Raw genomic sequence first — 27,385 nt, 5'->3', positions numbered from 1 at the left:
GGATGCTGGGATGTAGAAACATAGAGGACATCGACCTCTAGTCAGGACAGTGCCATCATGAGACAGTTGAAAACAGTTTGGGGTGCAACATGTCTCATACTAAATGTGGAAACATCAAAATGATCATATTTACAAGGTACGTGAACATGTTCTCAATGTAATCGTTAAAACTAACATATTTCTCGTGACAGATTTTGGAGACTAATTCGGCTTTGTATTCGAATTACAACCATTTAACAATCTAGAATGATTGACTTTACTTAAATTTTAAGACATCCCGCAAACAAACCGATTGAATACTAGGTCATGAAAAATAGGTTTCCTTTTCATCTAACCAACAGAAACCTCACTCTAACCAAAAAAAGTCTTACTCCAAATGCAAATTTAACACACACGCACAACCTGCACTGACACGCACACACACACACACACGCACACACACACACACACACACGCACACTCGCACACACACACACACACACACACACGCACACTCGCACACACACACACACACACACATACATACACACACACACACACACACACACACACACACACACAACATCATTTCGAAGCATAGGTGATGCCAATGGTTTATCAAGGCACCCTGCCCTCCTGCTTTATAATGGACACATGTATTTCAATGTTAGTGTGAATGCTAATATAAGCAATATCAGGTTAGCATTTTCTTAGATGAGTTGATAATGAACTTGAAATATCGATGCGATCGATATAAATCAGTTGCCCATCATGATGACATACAGCAGATGTTGTCTTATTATCGATGAATTGGGCTTATAGTGAATCTGAATAAGACTTTTCTTGAAACTGTAGCTTCAAAATTTTTCAAACTCTTGTTACTCAAGGAACCAACATATCATTGCAGTGGGTGATGTCATAAACAAAGACGTCAAACCTAATGGAAGTAGAGCTAGATCGTAGTACTTTATTAGTATATTGATATCGCCTGCTAATATCACTGCACTTATCATGATTGTTACTGCATGAGCTTGCGATTAGCTTTCGAGCATATATTTTCAAACAAACGATTATCATTAACTATTAGATGACAAAAACAATTGTCGACCAGCAACAATATTAGTCTGGTATCCAAAGGTATCATATCTCAAGAGTCTCTTCTTTCCCATCCATAAAAATATAATTATTTGCGGAGAGGACAGGGGATAGTCGAGACCTATGCAACGTTTGGATACCAAGCTACAACAATAACAGATGGACGCAACTTCGTATTTTCAGACATTCAAATTCTATTGATACATTCGGAAGTCGTAAATTCAACCTGGTTTCGAAACTGATTGGTTCCAATGACTGATCATTTTCTTGATTAGGATATAACCTTTCAGCAGCGTAGCATGTAAAATGTTCAGAAAATCACTACGAAACAAATAACAGATAGCTGACATGTTAGCAAAATTAAAACAAAATCTCTTCAAACGATACAAGTTCATTACACTGCAAATTTCTTCATCGTCTTCATGAGCATAGCATGGCGTGTGAAATATACAAATTGCCATGAAACAAACTTCAATATCTGATGTGTTATCAAAACTATAAGCAGATCTGCCCAGACGATACAAGCTAGATTCACCACAAATTTCTTGAATGCTTCGCTGACTTTATATCAAAAACTTAAGTAGCAGAATACAACCATTTTAGCAACGTGGCATGGCATATAAAATGTATAACAAATTGCCATGAGGCAAATAACATTCTATATAATTTATTAGCAAAATCATAAACAAATCTGTTCGGACTATATAAGATAGTTACACTGCAATGTTCTTGAATATTTCGCTAGATTAATATCATAAACGCAAGAAAACCGGAATATGGTAACGGAAACGGAAGCAGCTATCATCCATACATGAACGTATTCGAGTCATCACCGCTTCTCGTTTTATGTCATATATTATTACTTAATATACATATAAGGTCACATTTAAGTTCATAAGAAAATTGAAGTTTTCTTCAACTGCATAAAAGTAGATCTTTAGAAAGTTTCTTTGGATATGCACATGCACTTTGATGCAATATTGCTCTGTTAATTGCAGCATATAAATGTTTTCAAACTGTATACATTTTATACATCCCAGTGTTCATGATCAGATTACCTGACTACACTTCATATCACCCCATTGGTTAGGTATATACCCATACTCAGTACCCATGATACTATATCGTTATCGCGCCTGCCTGTATTTATGTATTTGTAACCTCCTCGTTTTGTGGTGAACAATGTGTTTGAGCCGGCGTCACAATTCATGCGAGCGTCGGCCGACTTTGTAGATCGCCCGAAGCTCGCCGAATTTCAAAATCGCCCGAGCGTCGACCGTATTTTCCAATGAAAATCTCGGGTGACATCCGTCGAACACTAAAAATCCCCCATGAGATGGCACCATCTCTTGGACATGGACGAAGTCAGTATCGACTAACCTGGTAAAAGGCCAATATTTGGATCAACTTTTATTTTTTTAAATCGCCCGAAGCCCGCGTAATCGACTGGACGTCGGCCGTACTTCGGCCGAAAATGCACAATTGAAGCTCGCCAACAAGTCGGCCGATCTGAATTTCTTATTTGTGACGGGGGCTTTAAGCCCAGGGGACAAAACATGTCTTCATTCGTTCGTTCTGCCGTATTGTTGTTGAGAAAACCCAGTGAAAATGGATTTCAGTTGTATACGATCGTCTTGGGATTTTCTGTGTGATGATAGCTCAAATCGTATTATTCACACTTCATGATATGGCTTCTTGTTTACAGGATAAAAAAGTCCTGTAACAGCTCGTTTGTAAAACAATATATCAACGCAGTATCAAAAGTTGGTAAAAAAACAACAAGGGGAAGTCAACTATGGTCTCTACGTCCTCGGAAGTCATGAAATCGCCAACTTTGACGCTTATTTTAGTCGCTATGTATTTGAGCCGCCCAGAATACATTTAGACGCTTCCGAATTCAGCGTAGAGCGTGGAGAGGCTTCCTGAATTTTAGGGTTTTGCTGAGGGTTATCGAGACCCCTCCATGCAGACCCTCTGGTCGAGACCCCCATGCAGGACCTCTGTGTCTACATCTTCGTCTCTTCTCCGCCTGTGCTGGAAAAATTGATCTCGAAACTCTGGATAGAAAAAAAAGAAACAGCTAAGAAATCGCTGATCATCCGATGCTAAGGAAAGCACTAAAGAGCCAATGCGTACTGATTGACATAGATAAAGACACAAAGAGGTAACTTTCTTTTAGCCTCTACCAGGCTCCGCCGGATGGCTGGAAAAATAGTAGAAATTGGCCGTAATAGAGTGAATAGTGTGCCAAGGGAGTTGGCTACGGAGGGAGTTCATTATGCCACCGTCCGTCGGTGGCATAATGAACTCCCTCCGTAGCCAACTCCCTTGGCACACTATTCACTCTATTACGGCCAATTTCTACTATTTTTCCAGCCATCCGGCGGAGCCTGGTAGAGGCTAACTTTCTTTATCTGTTTGATAAAGTAACGATGTTTTCATGACATCGAACGGTTTAATTAACAAGCTTATATGTGAGTCTGCCTAACATTTGAGAAGAAAAACAAGAAGAATCATTATAGTAGTTGTAATCATTATGCTGATCTTTAGTTTCAACTCGTGTAATTTACATGTGTATTGTAATCATGTGTTTATTTGTTTATTTATCTCTTCATTGAATTTTTAGACAGCGGGGTGGCCCAGTCAAATTTGAAAAATTGATTTCCTAACCCAGATTACAAAACAGTAAAATCATAAGTACATGTATAACAAAGTTATGACAAACTGTATCATAAGTAACAGCGGATTTTTGTATATCATGTGGTCTTATGGATGGAACCCGAGGAAGAGTGGATCAGATCTATTCTAATCTAATAAATATCAAAACGTCAACAATCAAAATGGTAAAAACAATCAAGTGATGGTGAAACTCAAAGTCTTGGTCAGAACGTACCTGGGAGTGGGCGTCGTCTTTAGGATAAACCTTGTCAAACGCCGGACGCGGGATCTTAAACTGGAAGGAAGAAAAACGTGGTTAGTATCGCAAAGAACGCAAGGCCCACCGCAAGAAGCAGCAAATATAAGTTATCCCAGATATACACGTTCTAGATCATCGTTAGACATCTGTCTTTGGGCTTCTTGTTGAGTTGGATAGATGATTTCCATCATTTACCACGGTTCCTACTCCTAGCATTAGGTCGAATTTATATATGTTTGCTAACCTGGTGCATTACGCAAGGTGGCAGTTATACTGAGCCACGATTTACCGGGGTAAAATCCTAATTCACAACAGCCCTAAGGGGTTAGAACCAAAGGAATAGAGGTGAGATTTAGACTCGATGGGTTAGAGTTTAGGGGTTAGAGTTGGGGGGTTGGAGTTGAGGGGTTAGAGTTGAGAGGTTGATAACGATAACGGTATTCAAGGGTATTGTACCTGTCCCGGCGGCAGGTCGGGTATGACTGGGGTCCACCTCGGCCTCCCTTGGTCCCGGATGGAGGTGAGGGGTTAGAGTTGAGGGGTTGGAGTTGAGGGGTTAGAGTTGAGAGGTTGATAACGATAACGGTATTCAAGGGTATTGTACCTGTCCCGGCGGCAGGTCGGGTATGACTGGGGTCCACCTCGGCCTCCCTTGGTCCCGGATGGAGGTAAGGGGTTAGAGTTGAGGGGTTGGAGTTGAGGGGTTAGAGTTGAGAGGTTGATAACGATAACGTTATTCAAGGGTATTGTACCTGTCCCGGCGGCAGGTCGGGTATGACTGGGGTCCACCTGGGTCTCCCTCGGTCCCGGATGGAGTCCGTATAGAGGGGAGACTTAGCCGGGAACAGGTCCAGCTCAGAACCCTGGAGAATCATGGACACATGAGGGACAAAAATCAGAAACCTTCCTCTCCAAGCAGATAATTATTGTCTTACAGCTAAATCCGTCTATAGCAACCATTCGAAAGACTTCGTCAAGAAAATCGTCTCAGACGACAGCTGGCCACTTGACCCTTCAATGTACATGTACATGTACTGTCAGGAAAATCTTCACAGTAGACTGACGTTCACTTGAGAGCGGGCTCATATTGTTTACAAGGTGATCGCTAAAATGTTGCCACAATTATAAGTTGTCCTTATGCAAAGGTGGTTTGACTGTGACGGAATGATTACAAGTGAAGTGAAGTGAACTTTATTGCTCAACAATCGTACATGGTACAATGTATGGCATGAAATCAACAATACTACAAGGCTAATCTATCCTACAATTCTAAGTACAAAATATTTTCGAAACCAGTGTATTTGTTACAATATATAATCATGTATGGGTAATTCTGTCTCGCTTTTCGAATGATTTATGGAGAAATTGACCTATGTACATGGATATAGGAGTCGGACATGACAACAGTACATAGAAAATATCGCTCTGTGTACCAGATAGGGTTACATGTTTACTGACCGTTGGCGGGTAGTCGTCTCTGCCCAGTGCAGCTCTTGGCATGGGCAACCGCACCTGTGGGTTGTAATTCTCCAGGATGACTGGCGGCTCGTATCTGTACCTGCAAATTAGTAAACAGTTTCAGTCTTAACTTGCCGTATATGTACCTGCAAATTTGACAAACTGCTTCAGCCTTAGCTTGTATCTGTTGGTGCATATTAGCAACCTGTTTCAACCTTAACTCGCCGTATCTGCACCTACAAATTAGCAACCTGTTTCAGTCTTAACTTGCCGTATCTGCACCTACAAATTAGCAACCTGTTTCAGTCTTAACTTGCCGTATCTGCACCTGCAAATAAGCAAGCAGTTTTAGTCTTCATCTGGACCTATAAACCTTGTATAAACGTAGCACCCTGTTTCAGTCTCAATCGCAAAGGGGCATGCATGCCCAGTTTTGCCGGCCTTTTTTTTCAACCTTTATTTAACCTTGAAAGTATGCAAAACATACACTCATCCGGCCAAGGCCGTTTTTCAAGAGACAGAAAGGTTGACCCACACATCTTCGAATTGTGGGAGGATCTAAAGTTAGTTACGGTGGCCCCTACACAATGGAATGGTTTGCGTACGCAACACATCTGCATTTATCTATATGGGCCATCGTAGTTAGTCGATCGATCCATCATCGAGGTATGGGATAATCTATTGTCTGAAGAGGTTGATTCGCGGTGATTTAATTTCGCGGTTGAAACAATAGTAGCACTATACATAATGAAAACACCGGAGCCCTTACGGACAGCCAGTAGATAATGCTTAGATTAGAGGTCAGTGAGCAGAAGACAAAACAGACAAGGTGATATGGTTTTAAGTTGGGGGAAGAGGTCGCCACAAAAACTGCGAGCATAAGAACACCGCAAAAGTTTCAACATGTACAATATACCAGGAGTAACCAGAACAAGTACAGGGCTTGCACGAGGGTCAAGTGTCTCAAGTTCACCTTTCTTCCTTCTTCTTCTTTAGGGAGTTCTTCTCCCGCTTGGCCAGGCACACGGCCACGATAATTAGGCCCACCAGTCCTGCGCTTGCGCAGCCCAAGGCGATGCCGATGATGTGCCCCTGCGTGAGCACGTGGTCACACCGCTCGCCGCGGTACCAGGAGAACATCGATGCCGGGCAACTATAAACAAACAAACAAATAGAAATAAGACATGTTTTACTTTTATATCACCTTTTCGTTTCGTTTCATCAAAGATGCTAGTGTTACATTTCCAAACACGACTTTCCTCGCATCGCCAGGTGTAAAAATCGGTGCCTGACTTCGGTTCGGGAGCTAAAAGGCGATGGAAGCAGGGAGATGGGCTTCACATCCCAATACGGTGGCCTAGACACAGTGAATAACATCCCACTGGACATGCGACATCAAAGAGGCTGTGGGCCTGCGTTTTATTTAACAAGCATATTGCTACTTGTATGTGGCACAGTTAACATAAGTTGTCAACCAGGGTGCAGCGTTACATTGTCCTTGCCGCTGTTCAAAAGCAAATGAAAACATCAGCGGAATAATCGTTCTTGAGTACTCTTGGTTGATTGGCAACCGCCTAGCAACCAACGTATAGTTTAGGTCGTTGCCGCACTTACGTGCATATAGGCCCCTGGCCGACGATGACGTCACAGGTACCGGCTGCGCAGTAGTGGGGCACGCACACGCACTCCGCGATGAGCACGCCGGGAAACTTCTCGGTCAGCTGACACACGCCCCCCTCCCCACACCTCAGCGTGCAGAAGGTCGAATTGGAGGTGACCTTGGCCAGCTCTGAAATAGAGATATCAAAACCAAAAAAAAATAGTATCAACATACATGTAAGTAATATATAGAATCTGATATACGAAGTATAATCACGAATGAACGTTGCAGGCAAAACAAATTGTTAGTATCATTACTAAAGGGGACGTCGATGCAGTTTGGATTACGGACAGGGGGTACGGGGAACGCTGAGAAGTCGCTAAATTCAATCGCTATAAACAACATGGCAATCAGAGACGGCAGCTGATTCCATGCCTTCGGAAGTTTAGATGACCAGAATCTCTTATGACCTGTGGCAGAATGTGTAGAAACTGGGTGGAAAACACACTCTCACACACACACACACACACACACACACACACACACACACACACACACACACACACACACAAACAAACACAAACACACACACACACACTAAGCACACACACACACACACACACACACACACACACACACACACACACACACACACACACACACCAATAAGAAAAAGAAGCAAACCTTCGGCAGTTAAAGATGTCGGCGCCAGTGCCTGCGCGTCAGCGACGTTCAAGGTGCTGTTGAAGGTCCCGTTGTTGATGGCCTCTGCGAGGTTGTTCTGTGCCTGCTGCTGGATCTCGCTGTCTGATGCCGCCTCTTCTGCCGCAAACTCCGCCACGTACCGAGCCTCCACACTGCCTGGCCTGGGGGGGGGGGGGGGGGGGGGGGCATATACAAAGCGTATTTACTCGTGTGATCTTAGGGCCCTGTCACACTTGTGCGTATATTTGCGTATAAGTGCTCGTGAGTTGGGCATTAACATTTGTTTTTGTTTGAGTAAGGTTTGCGGCGGAAAATTTGTTTTCTACTTTGACCCAACGTTGTGCAGCCTAGTGATCGAACCTTATAAATCACTTATTCGGCTGCAAACTTAATCTCAACCCAAAACATGTTAATACGCAACTCATTCGGACTTGTATATACGCACAAGTGTGACAGGGGTTTTAAATATGGCACCGAAAGTCATATCGTAGCTTAAATGTTCATCGATGTTCTGTTCTTTGATATGGAAACCTTTAAGTCAATTCAAGGACCCGTTCATGGTACCAGGGTTCGCGGATAAAGATCTACCAAGATTCGGATATGAGCAGGATCGATCCAGATTCGCCAACCCTGGTGTGAACGGTCTGAATCCGGATCCAAGAAGGGGTTAATCCAGATGTGCCGAATCCACATATTTATTTTTTTTTCAAATTCAGATTTACCACATTTGTGGAAGGATTGACATAACAGGTGACTATCACATACTCAAGATGTCAACCCAGACCAGACTGTAAGGTTTGGGCCATCGCACACCGGGGCATGCCCCTACTCTTCTTCGAAAGGTGTGGTGGGTTCTTTAAAGTGCGCGGGGTGTGGCTCTACCCAAACACGGGACCTCCATTTAACGTCCTATCCGAGGGACGTCCCAAACAGAAGCTAGGTACTCATTTACACCTGAGTGAAGTGAGGAAATTTGTGTTAAGAGCCTTTCCCAAGGGCACAACGTCCGGGCGCATGTCCAGACATGCCAAGACGTCGTGGGAAAAGGTTGCTAGCAAATCAAGACAAAAAAAATCAAGAGTATCCAAAGTATTGCGAAATGTAGACGATCAACACAAGGATCACACTTACACAAATCCGAGGATGATGATCCTGATAAATCCAGGGATTGCTATATATACGGCTGTGAGCTGGAAAACAAAGATTTTTAGTCAAAATACCAAAATCATGTATTGTTAGTTCTTGCTTGTTAGTTCCCGTTTACCTTGGAAGATCACCTTTGATAAGCAATGACATAACAAAGGCTAAACAAAATGCTAAAAATGATTCAGGTAATTCCAACTTTTAAAAACCCTTAAAATCTTGTTAAAACATATTAAACATTTGTCTCTGATCACTACCTTTCTTAAAGTGCCTGGTCAAATTCGGACAAATACGTTAGTTAATCTTTAATCTTATTCTTAAGTCGTTTAAATGAACATGGCAGAAATACACATGATATCATACAATACACAATAGTACTCCTGAATTGCGCTTATCTCACAAATCAGATATATACACACAGTAAAAGAAGGTAGGCGAAAACTTGACACTAAAGACAACAACACAATGGCTCAGTCTGCATTTGACTGTTGTACAGACGGATAGTGTAGTGGAGAGATAATTTGTACAGTCACATCACAACGTGAACAACGCAACACCCACCGACTCCGTCACCACGACGGCAAGTGTAACAAACGCGGGGGAACTTTCGTCCCGCAAGTCATCAGTGAACGTCCGCTGCATTGTAAGAACCGACGGCACAACCTTCCGAACAGGGTCTGTGGCAAAGACAATTAACCTGTTATATTTGCAAGAACACAGCGCCTTCAAAGCTTACATATCAAAAGCTGTACAGATCGGGTTTAATGAAACCTCTTGCTGATTATTGATTCAATTACGAGACAATTACGTAACTCAGTTACAAACTGCAGAACAAATTCGATCTTCAATCTGATACGGCCTGAAATTGAGTGCATATGAATCTAAATGTCTGTACCTGGTCTTACTGGTGTAGTAGCCACTGGTGCTGCCGTAGTGGGTGCTAGAGTAGTGCCCGCTGCTGGCGTAGTGACCGCTGGTGCTACTGTAGTCACAGCTGGTGCCGCTGTAGTGACCGTTGGTGCCGCTGTAGTGACCCCTGGTGCTGCTGTAGTGACCGTTGGTACCGCTGTAGTGACCGCTGGTGCTGCCGTAGTGACCCCTGGTGCTACCGTAGTGACCGCTGGTGCTGTTGTGGTGACCGCTGGTGCTGCTGTAGTGACCGCTGGTGCTGCTGTAGTGACCGCTGGTGCTGCTGTAGTGACAGCTGATGCTACCGTAGTGACCGCTGGTGCTACCGTAGTGACCCCTGGTGCTACCGTAGTGACCGCTGGTGCTGCTGTGGTGACAGCTGGTGCTACCGTAGTGGCCACTGGTGCTACCGTAGTGACCGCTGGTGCTGCTGTAGTGACCGCTGGTGCTACCGTAGTGGCCACTGGTGCTACCGTAGTGACCGCTGGTGCTGCTGTAGTAACAGCTGATGCTACCGTAGTGACCGCTGGTGCTACCGTAGTGACCCCTGGTGCTACCGTAGTGACCGCTGGTGCTGCTGTGGTGACAGCTGATGCTACCGTAGTGACCGCTGGTGCTACCGTAGTGACCGCTGGTGCTGCTGTAGTGACCGCTGGTGCTACCGTAGTGGCCACTGGTGCTACCGTAGTGACCGCTGGTGCTGCTGTAGTAACAGCTGATGCTACCGTAGTGACCGCTGGTGCTACCGTACTGACCCCTGGTGCTACCGTAGTGACCGCTGGTGCTGCTGTGGTGACCGCTGGTGCTGGTGCTGCTGTAGTGACCGCTGGTGCTGCCGTAGTGACCGCTGGTGCTGCCGTAGTGACCGCTGGTGCTGCCGTAGTGACCGCTGGTGCTGCTGTAGTGACAGCTGATGCTACCGTAGTGACCGCTGGTGCTGCTGTAGTGACCGCTGGTGCTGCCGTAGTGACCGCTGGTGCTGCTGTAGTGACAGCTGATGCTACCGTAGTGACCGCTGGTGCTACCGTAGTGACCGCTGGTGCTGCTGTAGTGACAGCTGATGCTACCGTAGTGACCGCTGGTGCTGCTGTAGTGACCGCTGGTGCTGCCGTAGTGGCCACTGGTGCTACCGTAGTGACCGCTGGTGCTGCTGTAGTGACAGCTGATGCTACCGTAGTGACCGCTGGTGCTACCGTAGTGACCGCTGGTGCTGCTGTAGTGACCGCTGGTGCTGCCGTAGTGGCCACTGGTGCTACCGTAGTGACCGCTGGTGCTGCTGTAGTAACAGCTGATGCTACCGTAGTGACCGCTGGTGCTACCGTAGTGACCCCTGGTGCTACCGTAGTGACCGCTGGTGCTGCTGTGGTGACCGCTGGTGCTGGTGCTGCTGTAGTGACCGCTGGTGCTGCCGTAGTGACCGCTGGTGCTGCCGTAGTGACCGCTGGTGCTACCGTAGTGGCCGCTGGTGCCACTGTAGTGACCGCTGGTGCTGCCGTAGTGACCCCTGGTGCTACCGTAGTGACCGCTGGTGCTGCTGTGGTGACCGCTGGTGCTGCTGTAGTGACCGCTGGTGCTGCCGTAGTGACCGCTGGTGCTGCCGTAGTGGCCACTGGTGCTACCGTAGTGACCGCTGGTGCTGCTGTAGTGACCGCTGGTGCTGCCGTAGTGACAGCTGATGCTACCGTAGTGACCGCTGGTGCTACCGTAGTGACCGCTGGTGCTGCCGTAGTGACCGCTGGTGCCACTGTAGTGACCGCTGGTGCTGCCGTAGTGACCCCTGGTGCTACCGTAGTGACCGCTGGTGCTGCTGTGGTGACCGCTGGTGCTGGTGCTGCTGTAGTGACCGCTGGTGCTACCGTAGTGACCGCTGGTGCTGCTGTAGTGACCGCTGGTGCCACTGTAGTGACCGCTGGTGCTACCGTAGTGACCGCTGGTGCCACTGTAGTGACCGCTGGTGCCACTGTAGTGACCGCTGGTGCTACCGTAGTGACCGCTGGTGCTACCGTAGTGACCGCTGGTGCTGCTGTAGTGACCGCTGGTGCTACCGTAGTGACCGCTGGTGCTACCGTAGTGACAGCTGATGCTACCGTAGTGACCGCTGGTGCTACCGTAGTGACCGCTGGTGCTGCCGTAGTGACCGCCGGTGCCACTGTAGTGACCGCTGGTGCTACCGTAGTGACCGCTGGTGCTGCTGTAGTGACCGCTGATGCTGCAGTAGTGGCCGCTGGGGCTGCCGTAGTGCCCACTGGCGCTGCCGCAGTGACCGCTGCTGTAGTAGTTGCCGCTGGTGTAGTAGCCGCTGACGTAGTGGCCGCTTGCGTACTTGCCATTTGTGTTGCCGTAGTAGCTGCTGGTGCGGTAACCGTTAGGGTTGTCGTAGTTGCCGCTGTTGTTAGAGCCCCTAAAGTCGCCGTAGTGGCTGCTGGTGCAGTAACCGATGGGGTTGCAGTGATGCCTGCTGGTGTAGTAGTCATTGGGGTTGCCGTAATGCCTGCCTCAGTACTACCCGCTGTTGGCATCGGAGCTTCAGTTCCATTCTCTGTTGCCATCGATGCTGTAGTGCTGGTCGCTGTTGTATTCATTTCTGAAGTGTTATCCGCTGTAGCCATCGATGCTGTAGTGCTGGTCGCTGTTGTAGCCATATCTGTAGTGCCCGCTGTTGTCATCGATACTGTAGTGCTCGTCGCTGTTGTAGCCATATCTGTAGTGCCCGCTGTAGCCATCGGTGCTGTAGTGCTGGTCGCTGTTGTAGCCATATCTGTAGTGCCCGCTGTTGTCATCGATGCTGTAGTGCTGGTCGCTGTTGTAGCCATATCTGTAGTGTTATCCGCTGTAGCCATCGATGCTGTAGTGGTGGTCGCTGTTGTAGCCATTTCTGTAGTGCTACCCGCTGTTGTCATCGGTGCTGTAGTGCTGGTCGCTGTTGTCATCGATGCTGTAGTGCTGGTCGCTGTTGTAGTCATTTCTGTAGTGTAATCCGCTGTAGCCATCGATGCTGTAGTGGTGGTCGCTGTTGTAGTCATTTCTGTAGTGCTACCCGCTGTTGTCATCGGTGCTATAGTGCTGGTCGCTGTTGTCATCGATGCTGTAGTGCTGGTCGCTGTTGTAGTCATTTCTGTAGTGTTATCCGCTGTAGCCATCGATGCTATAGTGGTGGTCGCTGTTGTAGCCATTTCTGTAGTGTTATCCGCTGTAGCCATCGATGCTGTAGTGCTGGTCGCTGTTGTAGTCATTTCTGTAGTGTTATCCGCTGTAGCCATCGGTGCTGTAGTGGTGGTCGCTGTTGTAGTCATTTCTGTAGTGTTATCCGCTGTAGCCATCGATGCTGTAGTGGTGGTCGCTGTTGTAGTCATTTCTGTAATGTTATCCGCTGTTGTCATCGGTGCTGTAGTGGTGGTCGCTGTTGTAGCCATTTCTGTAGTGTTATCCGCTGTAGCCATCGATGCTGTAGTGCTGGTCGCTGTTGTAGTCATTTCTGTAGTGCTATCCGCTGTAGCCATCGGTGCTGTAGTGGTGGTCGCTGTTGTAGTCATTTCTGAGGTGATACCCGCTGTTGTAATCATTTCTGTAGTGTTATCCGCTGTAGCCATCGGGGCTGTAGTGGTGGTCGCTGTTGTAGTCATTTCTGTAGTGTTATCCGCTGTAGCCATCGATGCTGTAGTGGTGGTCGCTGTTGTAGTAATTTCTGTAGTGTTATTCGCTGTAGCCATCGGTGCTGTAGTGGTGGTCGCTGTTGTAGTAATTTCTGTAGTGTTATCCGCTGTAGCCATCGATGCTGTAGTGGTGGTCGCTGTTGTAGCCATTTCTGTAGTGCTACCCGCTGTTGTGATCGGTGCTGTAGTGCTGGTCGCTGTTGTCATCGATGCTGTAGTGCTGGTCGCTGTTGTAGTCATTTCTGTAGTGTAATCCGCTGTAGCCATCGATGCTGTAGTGGTTGTCGCTGTTGTAGTCATTTCTGTAGTGCTACCCGCTGTTGTCATCGGTGCTGTAGTGCTGGTCGCTGTTGTCATCGATGCTGTAGTGCTGGTCGCTGTTGTAGTCATTTCTGTAGTGTTATCCGCTGTAGCCATCGATGCTGTAGTGGTGGTCGCTGTTGTAGCCATTTCTGTAGTGTTATCCGCTGTAGCCATCGATGCTGTCGTGCTGGTCGCTGTTGTAGTCATTTCTGTAGTGTTATCCGCTGTAGCCATCGGTGCTGTAGTGCTGGTCGCTGTTGTAGTCATTTCTGTAGTGCTATCCGCTGTAGCCATCGGTGCTGTAGTGGTGGTCGCTGTTGTAGTAATTTCTGTAGTGTTATCCGCTGTAGCCATCGGTGCTGTAGTGGTGGTCGCTGTTGTAGTCATTTCTGTAGTGTTATCCGCTGTAGCCATCGATGCTGTAGTGGTGGTCGCTGTTGTAGTCATTTCTGTAATGTTATCCGCTGTTGTCATCGGTGCTGTAGTGGTGGTCGCTGTTGTAGCCATTTCTGTAGTGTTATCCGCTGTAGCCATCGATGCTGTAGTGCTGGTCGCTGTTGTAGTCATTTCTGTAGTGCTATCCGCTGTAGCCATCGGTGCTGTAGTGGTGGTCGCTGTTGTAGTCATTTCTGTAGTGATACCCGCTGTTGTAGTCATTTCTGTAGTGTTATCCGCTGTAGCCTTCGGTGCTGTAGTGGTGGTCGCTGTTGTAGTCATTTCTGTAGTGTTATCCGCTGTAGCCATCGATGCTGTAGTGGTGGTCGCTGTTGTAGTAATTTCTGTAGTGTTATTCGCTGTAGCCATCGGTGCTGTAGTGGTGGTCGCTGTTGTAGTAATTTCTGTAGTGTTATCCGCTGTAGCCATCGGTGCTGTAGTGGTGGTCGCTGTTGTAGTCATTTCTGTAGTGTTATCCGCTCTAGCCATCGGTGCTGTAGTGGTGGTCGCTGTTGTAGTCATTTCTGTAGTGTTATCCGCTGTAGCCATCGATGCTGTAGTGCTGGTCGCTGTTGTAGTAATTTCTGTAGTGTTATCCGCTGTAGCCATCGATGCTGTAGTGGTGGTCGCTGTTGTAGTCATTTCTGTAGTGCTTTCCGCTGTAGCCATCGGTGCTGTAGTGGTGGTCGCTGTTGTAGCCATTTCTGTAGTGTTATCCGCTGTAGCCATCGATGCTGTAGTGCTGGTCGCTGTTGTAGTAATTTCTGTAGTGTTATCCGCTGTAGCCATCGATGCTGTAGTGGTGGTCGCTGTTGTAGTCATTTCTGTAGTGTTATCCGCTGTAGCCATCGGTGCTGTAGTGGTGGTCGCTGTTGTCATCGATGCTGTAGTGCTGGTCGCTGTTGTAGTCATTTCTGTAGTGTTATCCGCTGTAGCCATCGATGCTGTAGTGGTGGTCGCTGTTGTAGCCATTTCTGTAGTGCTACCCGCTGTTGTCATCGGTGCTGTAGTGCTGGTCGCTGTTGTCATCGATGCTGTAGTGCTGGTCGCTGTTGTAGTCATTTCTGTAGTGTTATCCGCTGTAGCCATCGATGCTGTAGTGGTGGTCGCTGTTGTAGTCATTTCTGTAATGTTATCCGCTGTTGTCATCGGTGCTGTAGCGGTGGTCGCTGTTGTAGCCATTTCTGTAGTGTTATCCGCTGTAGCCATCGATGCTGTCGTGCTGGTCGCTGTTGTAGTCATTTCTGTAGTGCTATCCGCTGTAGCCATCGGTGCTGTAGAGGTGGTCGCTGTTGTAGTAATTTCTGTAGTGTTATCCGCTGTAGCCATCGATGCTGTAGTGGTGGTCGCTGTTGTAGTCATTTCTGTAGTGTTATCCGCTGTAGCCATCGGTGCTGTAGTGGTGGTCGCTGTTGTAGTCATTTCTGTAGTGTTATCCGCTGTAGCCATCGATGCTGTAGTGGTGGTCGCTGTTGTAGCCATTTCTGTAGTGATACCCGCTGTTGTAGTCGGAGCTGCAGTGCTGGTCGGATTGGTAGCCGCTGCTGTAGTGGCTGCTGTGGTCGGTACTGCTGTCATATTATTTCATTGTGTTAATATGGTGCATATATATATCTTTGCCTATGTTCTACATATCACTAAACTGTGTTGCCCTATTTGCTGTGATATTGAATGAAATAACTGCCAACAAAAGACTAAACGTATCGCATATTAGAAAATATATACCTTTTGTACATGGAAAGGAATTGTTTAAATAGTTATAGGAAAACAGTAAGAAATTGCGCAAAATATAAAGATTGGAGTAAGGTTTAAACTCTTGCAGATGCATATCACATATAAAATTGCTCGCTGCTTGAATTTGAGGATGTAATATTAAATTACCCGGTTTCAGCAGTGCAGAGACCAGCAGCAGTACAACTGTCAGACTGTTACTTGGAGCCATGCTGTCTATTGGTGACGCTCCACTGGCCGACACGAATCTCACGCGCAGTGATGACTCCTATGTGTTCTGAAAGAAAAAAATCTATTTTAGAGGCTTTTTTGCGGATTCCAGTTGTAAGTGACGCTGCCTCTGGATCTGAGAGTTCGGGAGTTTAATTCTGCCACATCTTGTCGCTCAACCGACATGCACGCTAAGGAGTCGCAGTCTAGACCTTAGGACAATACGTGAAGTCGTGGTCTACTGTTAATTTTCCAAGTGCAATGAAGCTGTTAATACTGTACATAGTGTCTGTATTCTCTGTCACGACTAAAACAGATTTGGCTCTTCAATAAGCATAGTCTCTCACTGTTGCGTCGCCTATGACATTGTGAACATTTCACCACATTTTTGTAAAGGATCCTACCCAGTGTGAGCGGATAAAACTTTACAGCCTGGTCTTACGCAGCTTGTACGTAACGCTACTAAGTACAAACCTGGCGTGTTGCGCCTTGAGGCGGTCCGTCGGCTATGCGACACAAACAGACGTGTTTACACTCAACCTTACGTGGAAGGCGATCACCATTACCTACACAGCATTGCCAGCATACTGAACGCACGAAGCTAACGTAACCGGGCCACCGCTGGTTTACACATACCGCGTCATCTTTATAGTGTCATAGATTTTAGCAACATATTCATGTCAAGAATCGTGCATGCTAGAAAATGCACACGTGTTAGTCTATAGTTTCTAAATGGGCTTAACATTGTCCGATATTTGCGTCACAAAAGAGAAACAACAAGGGAGTATATGTATACATATCAATGCACTTATGTCAAGACAAGTTCATGTACATGCTAGCTGTATTTTGTAATGACCTCATCATACTTTTATGTCACTGTGAAGGGAACAACTTGTTTCTACACTCAAAATTAAACCAGTTTTTCACTACACACTATTTCTATCAAAACCAACATGCATAAAGATGAGACGAACCGACCACTGTCGGTTTCAGAACGGTTCGCTGTTTCTAGGGCTTAGTCTCATATAAAACAGTAATATACGTATTCACACCAAGAGGCGTATACATGATGATGTATACACGTACAAATGTTCGGAATGTTTGTCTGTCTCCCTGTAACTGTAGTGCTTATAATGGGCGTTGACATTGTCATATATTAGCATCACTGTAAATAAACAACATGCCGTCACACCTGGAAGCCTATCTGCGCTTTCTATCAGTGCCATCACGCACGAAGCTAAACTGAACGGACTACTGTCGAGTGGAACTTGTCTTTGTCCGTGTTTCTTTACCCGCACAGAATTACAGCACAGAGACTGTCAGTACAGCTTGAACCTAGTAGTAGTGCATGTACTAGACTGAATTAATAGCGCTCCTAGCGGCCGTCCCGACGGTTACCGCCCCATTAACTCCAGTCAGCGAGAGATTGTGTAAACACCGGCTAGTGCATGTACCGTCACGCACGTAGAGAGGGTAATCGAGGCGCTTTCGAGGTACAATTGTACACCCTCCCTAGAGTATCATCGTATTAGCAATATAGCTATACGTATATAAATACACATTAGACCTTTTGTTTTGTTCTTTTTTTGTAATGGGCTTAAAATTTTCCTACATTTGCGATACTGAAGGCGTTTACACTCATACTTTTTAAATATAATCCGGATCAGACTTTAAGTTTTGATCCACTCAAACCGGGAAGGACCTCTGTATACTCTTTTCGATAAGGAGACGCCAAATACCATGCCACTGCGCCACCACGACTTCACCTGTCAGTGCCGCCTTGCACGAAGCTAAACTGAGCGGGCCAGGGTCGAGTGGAACGTGCTTTTGCAGGCACCGGAACCACGCCCCTGTTTGTATTGCATATAGTACCAAGAAGTCCGCCGCATGGCGTAACACCAGGTTTGTACTGAAGAGTACAAGCTGCATATCCGGACAGATATATGTGATGCACTCACACCGGGAAGGACCCCTATACTCTTTTTCTTTAACGTGTTTTGCAGTCACCGGAACCACGCCCTTGTTTGTGTTCCCCTTACCTGCCTAGGGCAACGGCGCAGAGTCACATTTGGAACTCTGTTTGTATTGCATATAATACCAGGTAAAGCGCCGCATGGCGTAACACGCCAGGTTTGTACTAATAAGTACAAGCTGCATATCCGGACAGATTGATTTGATCCACTCACACGGGGTAGGACCCCTACTCTTTTCGAAAGGTGTAGTGGGTTCTTTAACGTGCTCGAGGTGTGGCTCTCTATTTAACGTCTTATCCGAGGACGTCCGAAGCTAGGTACTCATTTTTACCTGAGTAAAGTAAGGAAAGTCGTGTAAAGTGCCAAGGGCACAGCGTCAGTGGGACAAGAGAACCCGGATTTGAACAGGGGACGTTTGGGTTCAGGGCCAAACACCCTGCCGCTGCGCCACCGCGACGCCACTTTGACTTGTCGCAAGTTTGTTTTAGAGTTTCTAAATCTTTCGTGTTTCCTTGGATTTTTTCCAGACCCAGACAGTGACAATTTGGCAGTGCACTAACGTTTTTATAACTTATTTTAACTAACGTTATTCAGGTGTTGTCAATCAGAGAAGTAATTTGAACCTGCCCAAACATCCGAAGGTAACCTCTCGCACCTGCATATCTTAGACAGGTGTCGTGTTTTGATGTGCCGCGGGCGAAATTTCTGAATTACTGCATTATTTGTTTATCATGTCCGCTGACAATGAGTTTCAGAGTATTGACGTGACTACCTGAATTCTCAACAGAAAAGTATGTTTTGACCCGAACTAAGGTAACAACACTGAATAAACATCCTCGGATTTGCTTATACTGCAGTCAGACCATGAACTTCTTGCGTTCGTACCCTTGTGTTTTGGAATTTGGACACGTCCTGGCATGTGACAAACAAACATGTAACGGACCAAAAGTAGCAACTATACGAACTGTACTAGCTATAATTTTTGGCCAATTTTAAATCGGTGTAAACTTTCAGTTTGTAAACTTGTGTTTGTACCATGCTGTATACATCAAGGCATGTAACAAACAAACATGTAACGGACACAAATGTAGCGATCATCGGAAGAGTAGCTATAATTGATGGGCTAGTTTTGAATCGGAATAGACTTAGGGCCCGGACACATGCGTCATACTTTCGCAAACTGAGGGCATTCTTGAGATAGTCGTACAAAATTCCACTGTCTTGTGACGGAAAAGGCTTTCTTAGACCCCTCTGTCACAACCTGGTTGACAATTTTACAGCACGACGGCCTACGACGAATCTGATCGTGCTTTTATGTTAAAGCTATCCACAGTAGCAACCCTACACGGAAATAAACCAACACTACCACAAGACCCCCATTGTTCGCTCCTAGTCTCTACCAGACTAACCGCGCCGGCTATGGGGAGAACATTTGCCGGGGGACTTTGGCCATGTAGAGTGTAATTCGCAGGCGCAGTTTGTACCCTGTCTCCGTAGCCGACTCCCTTCATACAATTCACTCTATTTGGCCAATTTCTACTATTTTCCCAGCGATCCGCGGAGCCTGGTAGTGGCTAGTTCCCTCCCCTCGTTTCTCGTTCGTAGTTTTCAGTTCAAGTTTCCTACAAACCGTTACTCTAGCTTCCTGATACAATGACCTCAGTACCAAGTTATTGTAACAATAAGCCGAGAAACCGATCAACTGAACAAATAAACATACATACATGGACTACTTCCTTACACTAATGCATAGGATCAAATTTACCTCTCTTCGTAGAAAAATGCAAATTACGAGAACAGATAGATCTACTTTTGTCCAAACATTAGTCCAAGCGCATTATGAAATATCAAAACTGGAGGTTTCGCTACAGTACCGTAGCAAGCCGCTAGAGGGCTCAAAATCTCAAAGTTTTGAGGTCTCATCAAGACCTACCAGAATACCAAATATGACCAATCTACCCTGGCATTCTTTAGTTATCGTGTTCACACACACACAGACACACAGACAGACACACACACCTGAAATAGTAACCTTATTGGGGAAGGTAACAACTGAAGTACTTAACGTTACCTTACGTCCGTCTATGACTGAGAAAAGGACTTACCTGTGCCCACCTGTCCTCACCTGTAGCGTCCGCAGGTGTACCCTCGCACGGGACGCTTCACTGCCACGGCCGACACCTTAACTCTAGGGTTGCGCAAGACCCTCGCTCTAACCCCGTGTAGCACTTAATACCTGTTCGACTCCTTTTATATCCGAGCTTTCCCTTTAAGACACAAACGTTGCGAGTAACCCGACTGGCGTTAGCTCTTCAATAAGAGGCAGAAGTGACCAAACTGGCTCGGGGTGAAATCACGCCAAACGTTGCCACCCCGGACTTGTAAAGTTGAATTTGGGCGTTGGCGCGCGCAGTCGCAGTGGGGTTCCCATACTGGGGGGTTAGGGACCGTGACACTGGGGAGGTAAGGGATATGTTAACAAGATAACAAGGTGCACGGGGGTAGCCTTGTACATGCTTCATGGTGGCCACAGACTACGCCTCGCGGGAATAGTCTTTATCGGGCTTCGTGGTGGCTACTAGCAACAGCTTACGGGAATAGTCTTTATCGGGCTTCGTGGTGGCTACAAGCTACAGCTTACGGTAATAGTATTTACGGGCTTCGTGGTGTCTAGAAACGTTAAGGTAGTATAGTAAGGCCTTCACGATGGCTACCGCGTACAGTTCATGGGATAGTCGCTATCAGGCTTCGTAGTGGCTACAAACGTTTGGGGTAGTCTCTTTAAGCCTTCGCGGTGGCTACAAGCTACAGCACATAGGGGTAGCCTCGTACAAGCCTCATGCTTCAGCACAAGGGGATACTTAGTAGTCTCTACCAGACTTCGCATTCACAAAACACACGGGTTTATTTCAACTAACACGAGGCAAGGACGCGGTGTTTCAAAATATTTCATTTTTTTCAATTTACCAAAGTTTACTACAAAAGCAGACTTAAAGGCACTGAATATGTGTAAGTACATATTAGACGTGAACTATGCCTGGCCTAGTCAGAGAGTTTGGGTCGGACACGCTTTGTCATGCAGACTACCCGTTTTCGCCGAACCATGGTTTGACCTTGAGGTCACCTGAGCCTTTCCGTGCAGGTATTTCGTGTATTTCTTGGTGTAAGTGGAGTAACAATGACCCTACACACCTGAACACACCTGTACGATAACCCGCTGTGTAAATAAAGTAAATGGATCTCTTTGACAGCACTTCGGTAGCCGACAGAACGTAATGCGTGTACGGCAATTAGCCTGCTATCTAAACCTATTATAACTGCCGAATCTCTTTTGTTCTCTTTGGTCAACGTTGCATCGGAGTAACGGCCGTTGCATAAGATTTGTTTTTGAACACAACTGAATGAACCTATATGCGAGATATTAACCTTAGATACGCGAACACGACCTCAAACGCTTATGTTATGTCGACGTTCTGGCGTAAGTGGAGTAACAACGGCACTACACACCTGAACACACCTGTACGATAACCCGCTGTATAAATAAAGTACATGGGGCTAAGTGAACGCGAGGTTCTGTTATAGTATGGTGGAGTGTGCCTCTAACAGCGCATGAATTATCTCGGGGCACGAAAACTAGTAAGACGTCAGTGGGTTGATATAAATAAAGAATAACTGTTAGAATTTCTTCAAAGAAATAAAGACCGACAATAAAGAGAAAGTGCACAAACCGAGTTATTCTACAATCCATAAATTGTTAGGAAGTCCTTGTGGAGGCTATCCATAACCCCTTCAGAAGGCCTGGCGGATGGGAGGCTATCGCACCGCCAAACGATCCAGTTGAACGCATCACACACCCCAAGGACCCCCCCCCCCACCCCCACACACACAATAACCCCTCCATTACGTGTCCATGCATACGATTGTATCTCAGTCCCAGATCCAGACATCGAGGGGGGGGGGGGGCAAAATGTCAGGCGTGTTTGGAAACATGGCAGGAAGACATGCCCACTTAACGGGCAGACATTTGTCGCCTTACCTGCGTACAGGGTGCTATGTTTTTACCTGGCGAGTGCGTGTTTTGTTATCTCCATGAAAAATGGGGATATTGTTTTGGGTGTGTCTGTGTGTGTGTGTCATTCTGTCTGTCTGTCTGCCTGCCTGTATTTACGGCTTTTTGTAGTCAACCGTAACTCAAGAACGTATGGATGAATTATGATGATATTTGATATGTGGGTAGCTACATAAATAATGTGAATCAAAGAAGATTGTCCTCGATAGCACTTTATTTGCTCCAGCCACCGATTCGATTATACAGAGTGAGCAAATTGAGTATGACGTCCCTCAAACCTGTTCCTTATTCTAGTCAGCACTGTCCCGTCGCTAGCAGTCACACGGCGGTCACGCCTAGAGGGTCACAATAAGCCGACTTGATCCTCAACTTACGTCACACAAAGGCCAGGTGAACATGAGACGGGTAGTGAGTGTGTCCTTCTCGGAAAAGAATGTTGTTTCCTGCGTTATTTCCGGGTGTGTGACCTGGTGCACTAACCCCAGAATAGGACATGACAGATTAGAGAGCTAAGTACCACCCGGTACGGCTGGAAACGCTGAGTAATGGTAGGGCCCCTTCACACTTGTGCGTATATTCAAGAGGGCCTGCATGGGGGGGGGGGGGGGGGGTCCCGACAACGCTCTACGCTAAATTTGGAGGGCCGGCTACGTAATACGCTAAATTCAGAAAGCCTCCCTACGCTCTACGCTAAATTAAAAAAGCCTCCCTACGCTCTACGCTAAATTATGGAGTGGTCGGCAACGCTCTACGTAAAATTAAAACGGCCGGTTACGCTCTACGTAAAAGGGGCATGCAGGCCCTCATTCAAGTCCGTATGAGTTGCATATTTTTTGGGGGGGTTTAGGTAAAGTTTGCGACCGAAAAAACGTTATTTTGTCTCGATAACTAAGCTGCACTAATATGGGTCACAGTGAAAAATAACTTCGTTCCCGCAAACGTTACCATGACAACTTGAAAAACAAACCAACTTAACACCATGTAATTTGTAACCCGATACATCTTGTCGAACTTGGTGAATCGCTTCTTGTTAACGTAACCGCATTAATGACGTCATTTTCGTCAGGGATCGTGACGTTACCATGGCAACCTCACCGTTGGCAAAACTCCGAGTTGACTCATGGGAAGTGTTTTGTGTTCTCCTCATTAGCGAACCTATCTCTCTACACAAGCACGCGTGCACACATACACGAACAGACAGGCAAACTGTTCTGATACTTAATGAGAAATAGACTGTTCTCCAACTCAGTAACTTTCACTCACCGGAATTTTCAATAGGATCACTCGGTCTTTATCCGCTATTTGTTTATTTGTCATTATGTACTTTACCAACTCAGATGAGCTTTCATGCTAATGTTTTTGATACTTCATCGGTTTTGAGACAAATCTCGTTTTGTATCTTTACTAAACCCAAGAGTTGCATCATGACACCTTTTCTTCGCTACATCTTAATTTCACTCGCGACTTTAACCTGAGACGTTTACATCTGCCAGCGTCTCTCATTTTCATTCCTTGGTCAACTTTCTTTAGAGCTGTAATGGTGAGACCAGTTACATGTAGGTTGGATTTTCGATGGGTCTTGTCTCAAGGAAAAGGTGATATGCCTAAAGGAAAGATTCCTATCCGGGCACTGGGGCCACTTAACGTATTACAGTTGTTGACACAAAACAACATACCAAAGACGACTTCTATTTCCAAGCAGATGTTTAGGTGAAAAATCATTACGTTTTCAACCTGCTGGGTTTCGCTGTCAGTAAAGCCGGACCCGGACAGAAAATGTCACGGCTTCTCACGCCAACATCTACTTGGAGCTTATAATATTGAATTATTCCCTGAAATAACTAGCGGTCCTACTTATCTCTCATGTCCTATTCTGAGGTCAGTGAACCCGGAAATAACGTTAAAAAAACAACGTTCTAATCCGAGCTCCGCGCAAAACCACCTGTCTCGCGTTCACCTGCCCTTTGTCTGACGTAATTCGAGGATTAAGTCGGGTTATTGTGACCTGTTGGCGTGACCGCCATGTGACAGTTAGGGACCGTGCTGACTAACAATATGGCCGGTCTATAATTAGGGCCAAGTCCCGTACGCCACGCGTCAATCTTCTTCTTCGGCTTCAGTCGAACTGAGACGAAGCGTAGCGCTTTCTCGGTAGCTGATATTGCAATGCGGCTTCGCTTCGGTTCGCTTTTATAGCTTAGCTCTTCTTGACAAGTTGGAATTTTCTATGTGTAGAGGTTTGATGTTTGAGGCTTACGTAAGAAGCTCCATCATACAATTACAAGAGTTCGCCGACTTATGTCACCATCCGAAGTGAAATATGCACCCCTTCCAACATGTTTATCAAGCTCTCTCTCATATCCTATCCTGGGGTTAGTGAACCGGGAAAGTTGGGGACGGGACAGTGCTGACTAACAATATGGGCGGATAATTATTATAGCAATGACTAAGGCAAGAAACCACCTTCTGTTCCGAGAAGGATCCAAGACTACCCGTCTCGTGTTCACCTGGCCTTTGTCTGACGTAAGTGGAGGATTAAGGCGGGTTATTGTGAACTCTCGGCGTGACCGCAGTGTGACAGTTGGGGACGGTGCTGGCTAGCAATATGGGCGGATAATCATTATACCGATGCATAAGGCAAGAAACAACCTTCTGTTCCGAGAAGGATCTAAAACTACCTGTCTCGTGTTCACCTGGCATTTGGGTGACGTAAGTGGAGGATTAAGGAGGGTTATTTTTTATTATTTTTACTTCGGTTTTTGACAGACATGGACGATGTGGCACTGCACTCAAGTTTGTATAACTTATATTAACAGTGCCACGTACAGATAACAACATACCCATTTTTATTTTTATACACCTGGGCGCAGTAAGGAAAGTCGTGTAAAGTGCCTTTCCAAGGGCACAACATCGGTGGCGTCAGGGGGATTCGAACTCGGGACCTCTTGGTTCCTAGTCGAACCCTGCCGTTACGCCACATGAACCCACAGGCGGGTTATTGTGACGTGTTAGCATGTGACACCGTGTGACAGTTGGGGACGGTGCTGACTAACAATAGGTACAGGTCAGAGACAGGTCACTGGATTCGTCATACGGTATGTTCAGGGCAACAGATTAAGGGTCATTAACGGCACCCTTTGTTCGTTGGTGGTGAGAAACGTTACCTAAGCCCAAAAATACCAATATGGCACTCCGATACGGACACCATAGACACACAAATGTGACCCCACCTCACCCCCTCTCCCTCTAAGGGCTGCTAGCTTGTTGTGTGCTGAACAGGTAACGCGCAGAGGTCTAGAGGGATTCCACTTCTGAGTTGCAAGTTACGGGTTTGAATCCCAGCGAAGCCTTCGGAAGTTTTCGAGATATGAAAGTCATCCCAACGGTAGGGGTTAAATTCCTTAAGAGCGGACGTCAATTCTGAAACAAACTAAATCATCCGACGGATATGAGCCCTTGTTGTGTGTGACGGACTGGGTGACGCGTAGTGGTCTAGAGGAATTCAAATCCTGGCCTGGGACACAGTTGCAAGCTTACGGGTTTGGATTCCGACGAAGAATTCGGATTTTCGAACTCTGAAAGTCATCCCACGGGTTAAAGTCCTTAAGAGCGGACGTCAATTCTGAGACAAAATATATCGTCCGACGGACACTGACGGAGGTTGTGTGTGACGGATTGGGTGACGCGTAGTGGTCTAGAGGAACTCAAATCTTGGACACAGCTGTAAGGTTACGAACGTTAACCTCAGCGAAGCCTTTGTATTTTCGAACTCTGAAAGTGACCCACCGGTCGGGGTTAACGTCCTTAAGAGCGGACGTCAATCCCGCGACAAAATAAATATAAGTGATACAAAATAAATTGTCCGACGGATATGACCCTTGTTGTATGCTACAGATCCTGTTACACACAGTGGTCCACAAGAATTCCGCTTCTGGGACACAATTGCAAGGTTGAATGCAGGTTTGAATTCTGGTAAAGTCTATTCAAACTCTGAAATTCACTAGTCGGGTCAAAAGTGATAAATGATGCACTAGTCGGACGTCAATCCTGAGACAAAATAAATCGTCCGAAGGATATCACCCCTGGTTGTGTACCGATCAGGTAACGCACAGTGGTCTACAAGAATTCCTCTTCTGTGACAGAAGCTGTTTGTATTGATAGAGTCCCTGAAAACTGGCGCTACGTCGGAGTTCATTTGTTTAGGGAAAGACACACTTCGTGCACGTTAAAGAACCCGCCATACTAGAAGCTTTTCGTGGTAACAGCCTGAAACGGATGAAAACCACCTGTCTTGTTACTGTGTCAATAGCAGGCGCGATAAACAACGACAACTTAAGAGACAATTTAACCCGATACTCCACGTGACACCTTCGTTGACATAACCCCTCTATGTACGACAGTACCGTGTGTGATCGTGACGTTACCTTGGCAACCTCCGAGTTAACACACGTTCTTTTTTTTGGGGGGGGGGGTCCTCCTGCACCTGCACCCGCTCCCCCCACCCCACACACTCACAACCACACCCACCGCTTCCCAACCCACAGACTACACAATAAAAGACAGCGGGCAGGCGTTCGGATTGAACTAGTCTCTACCAGACTAACTACGCCAGGGTTTCACTTGCAGGCTCCGTTAGGCGAAATGTGATCTTCACTGTGGACTGACTCTACTGGCTAATCATTCCTTTTTCTGCCGAATTCTACGATTCATACGCCCGTAAGAGGTCCTGTTGGAGGCTAGGATTCAACGGGCTTGAGACCAATTTGACACGGTTGTATTGTTAGGGAGGATGCTCCCACAGTACTTGGTGGTAACGAGTTCCACTCTACGACCTTACAGCCATCCGATACGCAGATTGCCTCAAAGATGACCTTTCGGTGACGTCTTGGTCTCATCCCCATGCAGATATCCTGTTTACAGACAACAGCGTGGAGAGGGAAGGCATGCGGCCTTATCCTCCTCTCCAAGCAGAGGAGGGGTTCCGGCATGTTTTTGACGTTTTTTTAGGCGTTTTTGTCGGCGTTTTTGTCTTCTTTTTTTTTTTACCAAAAAAAAAATGACAGAGTAGAAAGCCTGACAAAAACACATGAAGACACGTGAAAAACATACCGGAACCCCTCCTCTGCTAGGAGAGTAGCCTTATCCCTGTTTACAGACAACAGCTTGGAGAGGGGAGGCATGCGGCCTTATACTGGGTCACTGGCG

At 46.4% G+C, this 27,385-nt stretch overlaps 2 protein-coding genes across 2 annotated transcripts; both read right to left on the bottom strand.

Annotated features, from left to right (window-relative positions):
* Positions 1 to 2,849: 2,849 nt before the first annotated feature.
* On the bottom strand, positions 2,850 to 12,342 carry LOC136447037 (integumentary mucin C.1-like). The gene is made up of 14 exons (XM_066445710.1): positions 12,317 to 12,342; positions 12,057 to 12,264; positions 10,874 to 11,695; positions 10,112 to 10,556; positions 9,793 to 9,942; positions 9,459 to 9,574; positions 8,886 to 8,944; positions 7,734 to 7,915; positions 7,064 to 7,238; positions 6,423 to 6,602; positions 5,450 to 5,549; positions 4,744 to 4,854; positions 3,968 to 4,027; positions 2,850 to 3,131 (listed from the first exon to the last, which is right to left on the bottom strand). The coding sequence occupies exons 1-14, from the start codon at positions 12,340 to 12,342 to the stop codon at positions 3,081 to 3,083; spliced, it is 2,685 nt and encodes an 894-aa protein (XP_066301807.1). The 3' UTR covers positions 2,850 to 3,080.
* Positions 12,343 to 12,398: 56 nt separating this feature from the next.
* LOC136447036 (mucin-22-like) lies at positions 12,399 to 27,168 on the bottom strand. Its single transcript, XM_066445709.1, has 4 exons — positions 27,018 to 27,168; positions 23,181 to 23,270; positions 12,698 to 15,765; positions 12,399 to 12,599 (listed from the first exon to the last, which is right to left on the bottom strand). Exons 1-4 carry the CDS (start codon positions 27,166 to 27,168, stop codon positions 12,399 to 12,401), a joined length of 3,510 nt encoding a protein of 1,169 aa, XP_066301806.1.
* Positions 27,169 to 27,385: the final 217 nt, after the last annotated feature.

The sequence above is a fragment of the Branchiostoma lanceolatum genome, chromosome 13 (genome assembly GCF_035083965.1).
Source record: "Branchiostoma lanceolatum isolate klBraLanc5 chromosome 13, klBraLanc5.hap2, whole genome shotgun sequence".
In the NCBI taxonomy this organism is placed as follows: Eukaryota; Metazoa; Chordata; class Leptocardii; order Amphioxiformes; family Branchiostomatidae; genus Branchiostoma; species Branchiostoma lanceolatum.
Note: the sequence above shows the minus strand (reverse complement) of the source record. Positions and strands in the feature narration are given on the sequence as shown.

Coding starts and splice junctions, on each gene's coding strand:
- LOC136447036 (XM_066445709.1), bottom strand. CDS start 27,168: ATGCCGGAACCCCTCCTCTGCTTGGAGAGGAGGATAAGGCCGCATGCC. Junction 15,766..23,180: donor TTCACCAAGTTCGACAAGAT/GTATCGGGTTAC, acceptor ATATGACAGCAG/TACCGACCACAGCAGCCACT. Junction 12,600..12,697: donor CTACAGCACCGATGACAACA/GCGGGTAGCACT, acceptor AACAGCGACCAG/CACTACAGCATCGATGACAA.
- LOC136447037 (XM_066445710.1), bottom strand. CDS start 12,342: ATGGAACTGAAGCTCCGATGCCAACA. Junction 8,945..9,458: donor CCGTCGTGGTGACGGAGTCG/GTGGGTGTTGCG, acceptor TTTGTTTTCCAG/CTCACAGCCGTATATATAGC. Junction 7,239..7,733: donor GACATCTTTAACTGCCGAAG/GTTTGCTTCTTT, acceptor TCTCTATTTCAG/AGCTGGCCAAGGTCACCTCC.